General features: G+C 49.7%; 1 protein-coding gene across 13 annotated transcripts in view; it reads right to left on the bottom strand.

Moving 5' to 3' along the window:
• Positions 1 to 12,833, bottom strand: part of Kdm2b (lysine demethylase 2B) — a 123,231-nt gene that overhangs the window by 28,348 nt on the left and 82,050 nt on the right. For 2 of the 13 annotated variants that reach the window (XM_051161522.1, XM_051161523.1), the window contains exon 1: positions 4,073 to 4,234. The exons of the other annotated variants lie outside the window; for them this stretch is intronic. In XM_051161522.1, the coding sequence (XP_051017479.1) occupies positions 4,073 to 4,126 (54 nt within the window). In that variant the 5' untranslated portion in view covers positions 4,127 to 4,234. Of the gene's footprint in view, positions 1 to 4,072; positions 4,235 to 12,833 lie in introns of those variants that run through there. 13 annotated transcript variants of the gene reach the window in all.

Genomic DNA, 12,833 nt, shown 5'->3' with positions numbered 1-12,833 from the left:
CTGGAACATGTCATACCTACAGGCTACAGGGAAGGTTCTGAGTTTGTTTATGTCCTGGTGTACTGAGGGTAAGGAGCAAGAAAATAAAGAACACCCAAGGGATGGCGGTACCTCTGGAGAATCTGAGGAAGCTAAGGACCTTTCCCCTAGAAAAATACACACCACCACAAAGTTGCCAAATTTTTCCATACATCTTCTGATAGGTTCAGCGACTTGCCTGGAAATTTCACTATACAGCTGGGCTTGGAGTGGTGGCCCACCCTGTAACTTATGCATTGAGGTCAACTGAGAGGAACCAGGTGTTCAAGGTCATTCTTGACTAACAGTAGAGTTGGAGGCCAAGAAAGAAAAAGAGGAAGATAAAGAGGGAAGGGCAGACCGGGCGTGGTGGCGCACACCTTTAATTCCAGCACTCAGGAGGCAGAGGCCGGCAGATCACTGTGAGTTCGAGGCCAGCCTGGTCTACAAAGTGAGTCCAGGACAGCCAAGGCTACACAGAGAGACCCTGTCTCAAAACAACAACAACAACCAAAAAAAAAAAAAAAAAAAAAAAAAAAAAAGGGAAAAAAAAAAAAAAAAAAAAAAAAAGAAAGAAAGAAAGAAAAAAAGGGAAGGGCAGACAGAAGGGAGGGACAGAAAAAGAAAGACTGAAATTTCACTATTTAAGGGCTAGCAAGATGGCTCCATGGGTGAAGGTGCTTGCTGCTAAGCCAAGTAACCGGAGTAACCAATAATAATAATAAATAATAAAAATAAATAAATAAAAATTCCCACATGTTGCCCTCTGATCTCTCTCTCTCTCTCACACACACACACATACACACACGCCCCAAAGTAAAAACAAAATATCACTGTTTAAGAAACTATAATACAGGGGCTGGAGAGATGGCTCAGTGGGTAACAGCGCCACCTGCTCTTCCAAAGGTCCCGGGTTCGGTCCCCAGCAACCACATGGTGGCTCACAGCCATCTATGATGTAATGTGATGTGATGCTCTCTTCTGGCCTGAAGGTGTGCATGCGGGCAGAGCACTGTATACATAATAAATAAATAAATAAATCTTAAAAAAAAAAAAAAAAAGAAACTATAATACCAGGTTTATTGGCATACTTCCAGTACTCAGTAAACTGAAGCAGGAGGATCAAAAGTTGAGGGACTTCCTGGGAAATATTAAGTGAGACTCTGATGCCAAAAAAATTAAAAAGTACCCCTCTAAACCAAACCAAAGCAAGCCACCACCACCACCATCACAAAGAAAACAAAACCAGCCTACACAGTAAAATGGGTAACACAGTGACTCTCACTACTTAAATTTCAAGAGTTTTTCCTCTCTAATTTCCTAGCTATTATTTTTCAGCCAGTTGTAGTCATCTTCACTGGGAAGAGACATAAATAGTCCAAGACAGAAGCGACTTTTTGTTTGTTTGCTTTTCTAGACAGGGTTTCTCTGTGTAGCCCTGGTTGTCCTGGACTCACTTTGTAGATCAAGCTAGCCTCAAACTCACAGGGATCCACCTGCCTCTGCCTCCCAAGTGCTGGGATTTAAGGTGTGCACTACCACACCCAGCGACAACTATTCTTTAAGGGGCACCTCCTCAGACTGGAAACCAGATCAGTTTTCTGGTATGTTCTGTAGGGGACATGGCATAGGCAATGGTGCACAACAGCAAGAGTAAGCCAAGGGTCTCCTGATAAAGTTGTTCTCTGGCCATCAGACCCTGGCTTTAGTCCACAGGCTTTTACACTTGGGGAGACCCAAGTGGCTGATGAAGGATTTGGGACAGATAAGCTAACCCTGTACCACAGGTGGGTCAGCCCAGGAGGACAGGCCTAAAACCAGCCTGATACTGCCCAGGCCTGACTGGGGGGTAAGTATAGATTTTCACGGGACAACCAGAACTGACAAGGGTTGTGGCAGCTCTTTTTCCAATTTGATCAGTGTGACAACTGCTCTCTACAAGGCCTCCCTCCTTAGGGTGTTCCATTCTGCAGATGGCCAGGTGTACTTGATATCTACATGTCAGGACTCCGTCACCCTCCTCATGAAAAGCCTTTCTTTTTGGGGCCAAGGACATCCTGCTAGAAGGGTAGCAGAACCCAAAGAACTGGGGCCTGGGGCTGGCAAGCTTAGGAGTCACAGATGCTCTTAGGGTCCTTAGGACAATCTACTCTTCTCAGGTGCAAAGAACCCCAGGGCTGTAGTGGGGGCAAAGGGCATTGAGCCTTAAGTATGCCCTGTGGCTTTTAACAATCCCCAACATGCAAAGGACCTTTGCTGACATCAAGGTCTGTGGGGACTCTTGAGGAAAAAACACAAACTGCTGCTCAAATGCCTCGGCTTACAGTGCTGCCAGCCTAACAAACCTGAATTCTTCAAAGTGTAAAATGAAAACCTGTAGAGAATTTTTCTTGCTAACTGTTCCAGAAGAGCTATTCCCAACTTGACCCACACACAGAGGAAAAACCACCTGGCTACAGGAGCGCAGGCCCCTTCCTAATAGCGGTCTCCCTTTAGAAAAGAGCAACACCTCAAAATGTGCTCTAAGCCTGGAGACAAGCTGGGTGTGATGGGTGACTCACACCTGTACTCCCAAAAGTTAGGAAGCTGAGGCAGGAAAACCGCAGGTTATAGACAACCCTGGAACATGTAGCTGTGTCGTTAGTACTGCAATAACACACAGCAAGACGCTGTCTCAGGAACCAAAACAAAAACAGCTCAGAGCGTCTTCTCCTGTCAAAGGCATTGGGCCACAGGACCTAATCAAATTGGAAAAAGAGGTAAGAGGTACCTCGACCCAGATGGAGCAAAGCCTGTAGGGCACCACCGAACACTAAGATGTTCTGACACCATGGTAACGGTAAACTGTTGGCCCGGTGAGCTAGGCAGACCTAAACTGAACCTTGAGCTGAGGCATGAACTATGCGGCAAGAATCTGAGAGCCATTCGCACAGGGAGAGAGCTACCTGAGGCACAGACATTCCAAGCCAAAACCTCCTGAATCGTCCCTGGGTTCATTCAACCAAAACACTTGTGAGGCTCGTCAACACTCAGAGGGTGGACATGCCCAGAACCGTGCAGCAGAGCCAGGAAACCAAAACACCGAACTCCGTTAAGTAAAACTACGGAACAACACTCATACCGCTCAAGTGGAGCCCTTCTACTTACTTCCTCAGTGCCGCCTAAGGTTGGGGGTGGGGGATGTTCCGATATTTTCGCTCGAACATCTTTATTCCACCAAGGAAGCGCAAACGGCATGATAAAAAAGCATCTTACCCACACAGACCATGCAGAGCCCACACGATAAGGTGAGCCATCCCGGGCTTAATTCCTTGGATATGTCTACCTGGCCTGGCTTACTGCAAATGCTATTTCACGCGTTGTGCTCGGCTTAAAAGCAGCAGCACCTCAACTTTCTACCCGGGTGTCCTAAACATGAACCTTGGAGTAAATCTTCGCGGTAAACATACCCGGAGCTTTGTTTTTTACACGCAGGATTCTCCCTCCCGTCTCTCCGCTCCGGGAGAGGTGCTGGTTCTCCTGGCTGCCGAGGCCAAGAGCGATCGCCGGGTTCCGGATGGCCCGCGCCGGCCGCGGCTCGCACCCCTTCCTGTCTCGGCTGCCCACGGCGGGCGAGCGCGCGGCGCCCAGACAAAAGCTCGGGCCGTCGGCCCACGGGCCGCGGGCGGTCCCCCAGAGCGGAGGCCGACGGTCCCGGTGCAACTTTGCCCGCGGGGGGCGAAGAGGCGACGACCCCGCGGGGCTCGCTGCGCCCCGCAAGCGCGTGGGCCGCGGGGCTGCAGAACCGAGGACGGCGCGGCGCGCCCCGCAACTCACCCGCGGGGCCGGGGCCCGCGCCACCCGACGGCCAGGCCCGCAGGCCCACATTGTCCGCGGCGCCAGGTCCCGCCGCACACGCCCCCTGCCCGCGCCCGCCCCGGGCCCGCCGGCCGCGGCCGCCAAACTTTCTCCTCGGCTCGGCGTCGCGGCCGCCTCAGCCGCCTCAGAGCGTCAGGCAGGAGCTCGCCGGGTCGCGCCGCGGGTCCCTCCCTCAGCCCCACCCCGGGCCGCCGACCTGGTCGGGCTCCGATTCATAGTCGTCGTCCTCGGCGCTCACGGACATGGCCATGGCTCATGGTGGGCCCAGACTCGCGCGCGCTGACATGGCTGGAGCGCCGCCGCCGCCGCCGCCGCCCGCAGGGAGCAGGCTCGGCTCGCCCTGGTTAGCGCTCGGGCTCCCGCGCGGCGAGGAGGGAGCCGCCGCCGCCGCCGCCGCGCGCCTCGCACGCCCGCGCGGGAGGGGGCGGGGCGGGGCCGGTGCTCATGCATATGCATGAGGCGAGCCAGGAAGGGGCTGGCCCCCCGGGCGGGCGGGCCAATGGCGGGGCCGCGGCACTGGGCCCGCACACAAAGGGAGCCCGGCCTGTGGTGACATGGGGGCGGGTCCGTGGAGGGCTGCCGCGGGGCGCGTAGCGCGGAGACTGTGGCTGCGTGGGGGCGTGCCCCACGCCCCGCCCGGATGGGTCTGCAAGCTGCAGGATACACATAGGTGACTGGCTGGCACTGCGCAGCCACTGCTGTCGCTGCCACAGGAAATGCACACCCGGCCTGGGGTGGGGTCTTTTGTGTGGTCTATGGGGGTGTCTGGAGAGTCCTGGGTGCACTGGCCACCCGGGGGCCGCCCTACATGCGACGCCACTACAGGCGAAGCCAGGTACGGGCTCCCAGGTGCCCTGCAGCAGAACAGGCAGGCGCTAGGAGATCGGGATCTGATGCCTGCGAGACCCAGACGCCCCCTACCCAGAGCCCAAAGGCCTGTGGGCCTCAGTAAAAACTGGGGCCTCCCAGGGTCCTGGGATGCCAAGACTGCCCTCTCTGCTCTTTGCCTTTCCAGGTTGAAATTCAGCGTCGAATCTGAGGTGGTGCAGGCTCCAAGCTGTCACACTTGGCCTTGAAGTGGGCGCCCCACCCTCTTGGAGAGGACTGCCACTCCCTGACCAGGAGCTGACCTCAGAGAGGTTGCAGGTGCTGCCGTCCAGAGCTCGGTAACCCTGGGAGGTTGGCCAGGAAGGTATAGCTTTCTGGACTCTTTGACAGCGAAGAAGACTCTTTACCACTTAACTCCAGAAACAGCCCAACGTTGCAGAACATCGTTGCTAGAAATCCAGACTGACCATTCCAATAGAAGGTCTACCGGCATTTACGTCAACAACCCTTCCCCCTGAAAGATCAGCTAGTGACTTTTAGCCCGGATGACCAATGGGACTGTAGGTACCGAAATTACTGAAACACGAACCACCACGGAGGATAACTTAGGCTGGACAGTTGACGACCATACCACACATCTATCCAAGGTGACACCAGGCATTCCCGTACCTGCCGTTGCTCCATCTCTAAAATGGGAAGGGCTTACTGAGTGGCTCCAATAGCTGCCAAGGCCGGTGAGCAACGTGTTGTGGGCACCTGACTGTTACTCTCATCTAGGCCACTGGTCAGGACATCCACAGTGGGAACCGGGGGCTGGAAGGTTTGTTTTGGCCTGGGCTTTCCATGAGAGCAGGAGACCTTAAAAAATTAAAGCTCCAGCAGAACTAGCAGGGATGTCGGTTTTACCGAGTGGATTTTAAAAGTCTCTGAAATTTATACACCCACCGACGCTATGGGAAACCTCCCAGCTGACTTGCTCTTTTCTGAACATATCTTTTTGGAGTTTCCTCTGCCACTTTTTTTTTTTAAACAGTCCATTCAAGGTTACCCCTCCCCCCCCCAAATAAATAAATAAATAAATAAATAGGCAAAAGATGACCCTCCACCCATAAAGCTGCCCATGTATATAAGCTCTTAGGAAATGCTCCACCCAGGAAGAAGCCATGTAAATAAATTAGAAGGGAGCAGGAGGTGGGGGAAGAATGCAAACTCTGGGACTGGGGTGCATTTAGGGGGTAGAGTGTGCACACAGGCGCAACCATTCATCCCCAGAAGAAGAAAGAAAAAGAAAAAGCGCAAAACCAAAAAACGCTTTTCTTTCTCCGACATTGGTCAAAGGGCAGAGATACCCAGACAGCATAAATACATACAGAGTAGTGTGGAAGTGGGACATTCCCCGCCCAACACACTCACAAGTCTCCTCTGTTAAAAATCAGAAATACAAGTCTACTTAATGGAAGAGTCTTCAGACCCAGTTCTCTTATTGTGGCTCAACCAAGAGAAAGTGCTGACAGCTGGGCTACAGGAAACACCAAAACCATTCCTTTCATCACACCAGCTCAGAGCTGGGAGGGGCCGAGGCAGGTGAGTAAATGGAAGCCACAAGTGACAGAGACTCTCCCCCATCCAGAGAGATGCTAAGAGCGTGATCTCATTTACTGTCACACAACAGGCATGGTTTACTGCCCTGCCACATGTGCACCACTGCATTAGATGAAGAGGCGGCACTCTGCTAGGAAGGGAAAGGATTCCATTCCGATCGGATCCTGGCCCAACAAAAGGAGGGTCTCTATGCGCTCAAGGTCAGCCCGGTCACACATGTCAAGTTATAGGCCAGCCAGTGGCCTAGAAGCCATAGCGAGGTCCTGTCTCAAAAACAGACGAAAAGGCTGGTTGTCACAATCCAACTGACACACTGAATGAAGCAAAGAGGAAAGCGAAACATAACTCTTAAAAAAATAATTCTTACTGGATTTTTGTTTTGTTTTGAGATGGAGTCTTCATCTCAAAACCTTGGTTGTGTAGCCCAGGCTGGTCTCAAACTCAACAGTCCTGCTTGCCTCGGCCTCTAAAACTGGAGACTGCCAGGTGCCTGTCACCACAACCCAATCATGCTAGGTGTTATAAACTCAGTGTATATTCTCAGTTCAAGTACAAAATCAAAGAGGGATGGTGTAGATCGGAAGCTGCCCTGGTGTCTGAAACCAGGCTCTCTCCTCACCGTAAGAAGATGCCCGCCAGCGACAGCCCGAGGCCTCTTAGGGATCCTCTCCGGGTACATCGAAGGGGTTTCTCTCCTCTATCTCTCTCAACCAAGTTCCCTATAGCTAACTGGTGAAGTTATCCAGCATCTGTTTTGTGTTGATAGGGTTCCAGACTGTACGCAAGTAGGAAATAAGACATCCCTCACCCAGCAGAACAGCCACCTTAAGTTGAATTGCTTCCACTGCACTTTGGGCCACTCCTCACTTCGCCCTGACTTCACCGAGAGTGACCCTGAGGAGCCAAACACTCTCCCTGCCCGGCACTGCCAGAACTTCTTTATGTTCTTAGAGAGTTTTTTCAAGGCTGATGCCACCCAGGCAGATGGTGCTTGCCCTGAGCCAGGAGGGTCCAAAACTTTCAGCATATGATGAGGAAATAAACAAAAACACATGGATGCCAACTCCCCCCTGTTCACAGGCACCATCCGCTGTCTTTTTCTTTGGGTGTTACTGAATATTCTATCATGAGACCTCAGGAAGGTTCTCTGGTTCTGCCCCATCCTAGGGTGGGAAAAGGCAGTAAAACGAAACGAGAAGAAACAGAATACGTCAGAATGAGAGACGGCTATACAAATAGCAACATACACACAACCTAGAATCCAACGCAGGCGCAGAACCTCTACATCTAAGATTTGTTATGCTTCTGTATAAAGGAAACTACAGAAAGGTGTGTGCAAGATGGATCACTTAAATGGGGCCTGATGGTATATGCCTAGAATCCCAGCTACTCGGGAGAATGAAACAGGACCATGACAAACTCAAGGCCATCTTTAGCTACCATTCAAAGAAACCTGAACAGATTAACAAGAGCTTGTATCAAAATTAAAAGTATACATAAGCTGAACATGGTAGATCATGCCTTTAATCCTGGCACTGCAAGCTGAGGCAGGTGGATTTTTGTGAATTTTAGGACCAGCCTGATCTACATATCATTCCTGGCCAGTCATGACTGCGTAGTGAGACCTTGTCTCAAATAAATAATTATTTCAACAAAATGATTAGAGCAATAAAAGACGGCAACAGGGTGGAACACGCCTGTAATCCCAGCACTCCAGAGACAGAGGCAGGTGGATCTCTGTGAGTTCAAGGCCAGCCTGGTCTACAAGCCAAGGCTACACAGAGAAACCCTGTCTCAAAAAAAAAAAAAAAAATTAACGGAAGGTGTGATGACTTAGGAGGTTGGATAAGGAGGAAGGAGGGCATCTCAAGCCAGTAGGAACTATATAGTGAGTTTCCATGGCAGCATCAGTTACAGGAGATCCTGTATCAACAAACAGCAATAACAAAACAAAGCATGGTAATGTGAACGATTACCCTCACCATTCTCACAAGGGCTTGCCAGGGCATCCTATGCGTGGACGCTTCTGAGATCACAGCTCTTTTAGCTCACACTGCTCTTAGGAGGCCTTCCCCTCCCCCTTCATTTTACTATAGTTATGTGGTTTGCCTTGTGCATGAAAGCGAAGCACGTCACACTGCTATACCCTGGCCCCTACAGGTTTTTTTTTTTAATTTCCATTTTTCATTTTTTTAAAAAGTTATTTATATGTATGAGTGGTCTATCTGCATGTGTACCTATATGCCAGAAAAGGGCATCAGAGCGGCTGGAGAGATGGATCAGAGGTTAAGAGCACTGGCTGCTCTTCCAAAGGTCCTCAGTTCAATTCCTAGCAACCACATGGGGGCCCACAACCATCTATGAGATCCTCTTCTGGCCTACTGGCTCACATGCAGGTAGAATATTGTAACAAAACAAAACTTCATTTCCTTAAGAAAGAAAGAAAAAGAAAGAAAGAAAGAAAAGGAAGCCAGGCGTGGTGGCACACCCCTTTAATCCGAACACTTGGGAGGCAGAGGCAGGCAGATTGCCATGAGTTAGTTCGAGGCCAGACTGGTCTAGGACAGCCAAGGCTACACAGAGAAACCTTGTCTCGAAAAACCAAAAAAAAGCAAGCAAGCAAGAAAGAAAGAGGCAGATTGTGAGCCACCATGTAGCTCCTGGGAATTGAACTCAGGACCTCTGGAAGAGCAGTCAGTGCTCTTAACCTCTGACCCATCTCTCCAGCCCCCCTAGTCTTTCCATCTACTCCCAAGGGTTATAAACCAAAGTTTCATCTCCTTTTATATAGTCTTAAGGCTGAATGAATTACTACCAGTCAAACCTCAACTAATACTTTAGGGTTTGTTTAATAGTGAATTAAATAAACAGGAAAAGCTAATGCAGAGTGCCCTCTCTTTCGCTGTTGTGGAGATTATTCTCCAAACAGAACCCAAGGTCTCAGTCCTGCTAACCAAATATTCAACCACTCACCACACTCCCAGCCCCCGAAGCCCATTTCCAACCATCACCCTCAACTTGCTCAGTTCTGAAGATGGGCAGAGGGACATCAGACTGGGGACGCGTCCGCCTTTCACCTGGACTCTGGTTACAGCTAAAGGAGACAGCAGTCCCCACTGTAAGGCCTCTTTCTTTGTGCCCACATCCTAAAGGCCTTGGGTAAAGCTTAGGAACATTTTCCAGAGGGCCAGTATAGGAAGCGGGTACAGAGACCCTGGGGGTCAATTACAATGAATAAATAGCTGGTCCCCTCCTGAGCTGATGAACACCATCTGTAAACACGTCCATTAGAAGGGATCCACCTGCCTCTGCCTCCAGAGGGCTGGGATTACAAGTGTGTGCCACTGTCGGAGAATCATTATTAATATACAAGAGAAATGAAAAAAAACATTTGTCGAGTCTTGTCACATACCAAGTTAGGGAGTCCAGGATTACCTGGTAAAACTGGTTTTTAGATCAGCATTTTGACAAACTGAGGGCAGCCAGTAATTTCAGCTAAAGAACTACTAATGCTACTTAATTGCTTTTTATTTACACCCTGGAGACACATTCCACAGCATTTAAAGAGCACATATATGTATCATATGGACTCTCTCAACAGACTGAGCTTTCTGTCAAATGAAGGCTCCTTTCCTAATTGTGCCTCTTTACTCTAACGAAAATCAACCTATAAATATGAAATATGGTAGATATGAGACTACTCACAAGATTTTTTTTTTTTTAAATGAACTAATTTAAGCCTGGCAGTGTTATTGCATGCCTTTATCCCAGCCCTGGGGAGGCAGAGGCCGGTGGATCCCTCTGTAAGTTCAAGTCCAACCTGATCTACAGAGTGAGTGGGAAGACAGTCAGGGCTACACAGAGAAACTCTGTCTCAATACATTAATTAACTGATTAACTAAAATAACAGATGACTGCCACTGACCTATCAGATGCTTTCCTATCGCCTACCCCAATTCACAAAGCACTGATGACTTTTAAAGTCACTTTGGGTGGTGGAGTCACCAGAGGACCCAGCGCTCACAGTGATCAGGCATGCACACTGTACTCGGAAACACAGGCAGACAGAACACACATGAAACACAACCACTAAATCTTTCCCTTTTTAAAAAAAGTTACTTTCCTTCCTTTTTGAAACAGAGTTTCACTCTATAACTCAGGCTATCCTGGAACTTGATACTTAGTTCAGGCTGAACTGGGGCTTGCTCTTTTAAATTTTTGTTACATTTTCCTAAAGTGTGTGTGCATGTGGGTGGGAGGTCACCACTGCAACAGTGCACACATGAAGAAGAAAAGAGGACAGATTGTGGGATTAGGCTCTTCCACCACACGGAGCTCAGGGATCAAATTCAGGGTGGAGGCTGGAAGGCAGGTACCCCCAACTTTTTGTTCTTGCTTGTGGGGACAGGGTCTGTGTAGCCCTGGTTGTCCTGGAACTCAAAGATCCACCTGCTTCTGCCTCCCGAGTGCTAGCATGAAATGTGAGTATGGACCACTCTGCCCAGCTTGAAGGCAGTCATGCTTACCTATCGAGCCATCTCACCAGCTCTTACCCCTCCTGTCTCAGGCTCTCGGGACCAGGAGCCATTTATCTCCTTACCAAGCCCCATATTAAACATAAATGCCCATGCATTTATGTATACATCAGTGAAGGAATTGGGGGGAGGGAGGATGTACCCCAGGGTTGCTGGCCATCCAAGCTAGCTGACTGAATCTGAAAGCTCCAGGTTCAGTGAAAGTTATGGCCTCAAGAAAATAAGCTGCTTAAGCATCGTATATGCATGTCTTTTTCATCAGCCATGTTTTCCTAGGGTTAGCTAAACTAGTCAAAATGGAGCTCCGCCCCCCAATAAAATGTGTGTACAGAACAGAGCTGAGGCTAAGCCTAGCTTCCACTATCACCATCTTTGTGGCCAGGCTTTCTTTATTCGCAGAGGGTGGGGCCATCTCCCCATGGATCTGCCAACTCTTTCAGTGTGGCCTCAGCCTCTGCCCAGAAAGGTGACATAGCTGCAGGCCATTTGAAACCAACTACCTCTTAAAGAGCTGCAATTTGTCACTGTAGGGGGCTAACTACCTCAAATACTGACCATCCAAAAAAAAAAAAAAAAAAAAAAAGGAGAGGGGGGAGGAGGGGGAAGATACAGGTCTGCCCTCCAGACTCTTTATTTACCATCCTTGTTCTAAAGCTTTAAAAATTGCTCCACAGCTTTAATCCCAGCCCTAGAGAGGCAGAGGCAGGAGGACAGCTGTGAGTTGGAGGCCAGCCAGGTCTACAAAGTGAGTCCAGGACAGCCAAGGCTACACAGAGAAACACACACCTTTAATCCCAGGGGGAGGCAGAGGCAGGCAGATCTCTGTGAGTTCAAGGCCAGCCTAGTCTACTTCCAGGATAGCCAAGTTCTTTAATGAAAAAAGCTTGTCAATAAATTAGTGGGGAGCACAGGTCTGTAATCCCAGTATTTGGGAGTGAGGCGGGGGACTGCCAGGAGCCTGGCTGGAGCCAGTTTATGATACACAGTGAGTTTTAGGCTAGCTCAAACCAACCAAGCAACCAACAAACTAACCATCTCTTTCTTTTCTTATTTTCCTTTTTCCCTTCCTTCCTTTCTGTTTGTTTGTTTGTTTGTCTGTTTTTTGAGACAGGGTATCTCTGTGTAGCCTTGGTTGTCCTGGACTCGCTTTGTAGATCAGGCTGGTCTCGAATGCACAGCGATACGCCTGCCTCTGCCTCCCGAGTGCTGGGATTAAGGCATGCGCCACCACATCCAGCAAGCCTCTCTTTCTTATGTGAATGGTTCCCTCACCCCCACCTCGGAAACACAAAGTGAAATTAACCCGAAGGGAGAAGCTGCCGGAGGGCCTGGGGTGCAGCTCAGCAAGTAGATGCGCACTTAGCATGCTGGGTGCCCTAGGTCATTCCCAGCACTAGGAAGCAAATAAATCTCTCCCGTTTTTTTTTTTTTTTTTTTTTTTTTCACCCGACCTTGCCCTGTTTTTTCCTTAGGTTTTCCAAGGAGGGGCGAGTTATCTAGGGGCATTATATAGCCAAGCATTCCTAACAATGATTAATTAGAAAGAAGAAAAAAAGAAGAGGAGGAAGAGAAGAAAGAGAGGAAGGAAACTTGCAGTGTGTGCTGGCACCTGATGACAGGTCTAGAAGAATCGGGTCATTGTTCTGGAAACAGCAACAGCAACTACAACAGATCACCTAGTGGCTGCCAGACGAGCTAACAGCCTCACCAAAGGCTCCCGCCCTTAGCACCTCAATCACTTCCTAAGAACAAGTCTGAGGAGGCCTGGTTAGTGTAGCAGCTTAGGTTATCAAGCTCAGAGAGAGAGCCTTAGCTACAGGCTTTAACTGCAGGTTATTCAGCTAAGTGCTGTTTTTTGTTGTTGTTTTTCTCGAGACTCTTAACAGTTTTGCTGTGTAGCCTTGGCTGTCCCTGGACTCACTCTGTAGATCAGCTTGGCCTAGAACTCAAGAGATCCACCTGCCTCTGCGTCCTGAGCGCTGGGATTGCAGG

This window comes from Acomys russatus, chromosome 19 (assembly GCF_903995435.1).
Source record: "Acomys russatus chromosome 19, mAcoRus1.1, whole genome shotgun sequence".
Classification (NCBI taxonomy): Eukaryota; Metazoa; Chordata; class Mammalia; order Rodentia; family Muridae; genus Acomys; species Acomys russatus.
Note: the sequence above shows the minus strand (reverse complement) of the source record. Positions and strands in the feature narration are given on the sequence as shown.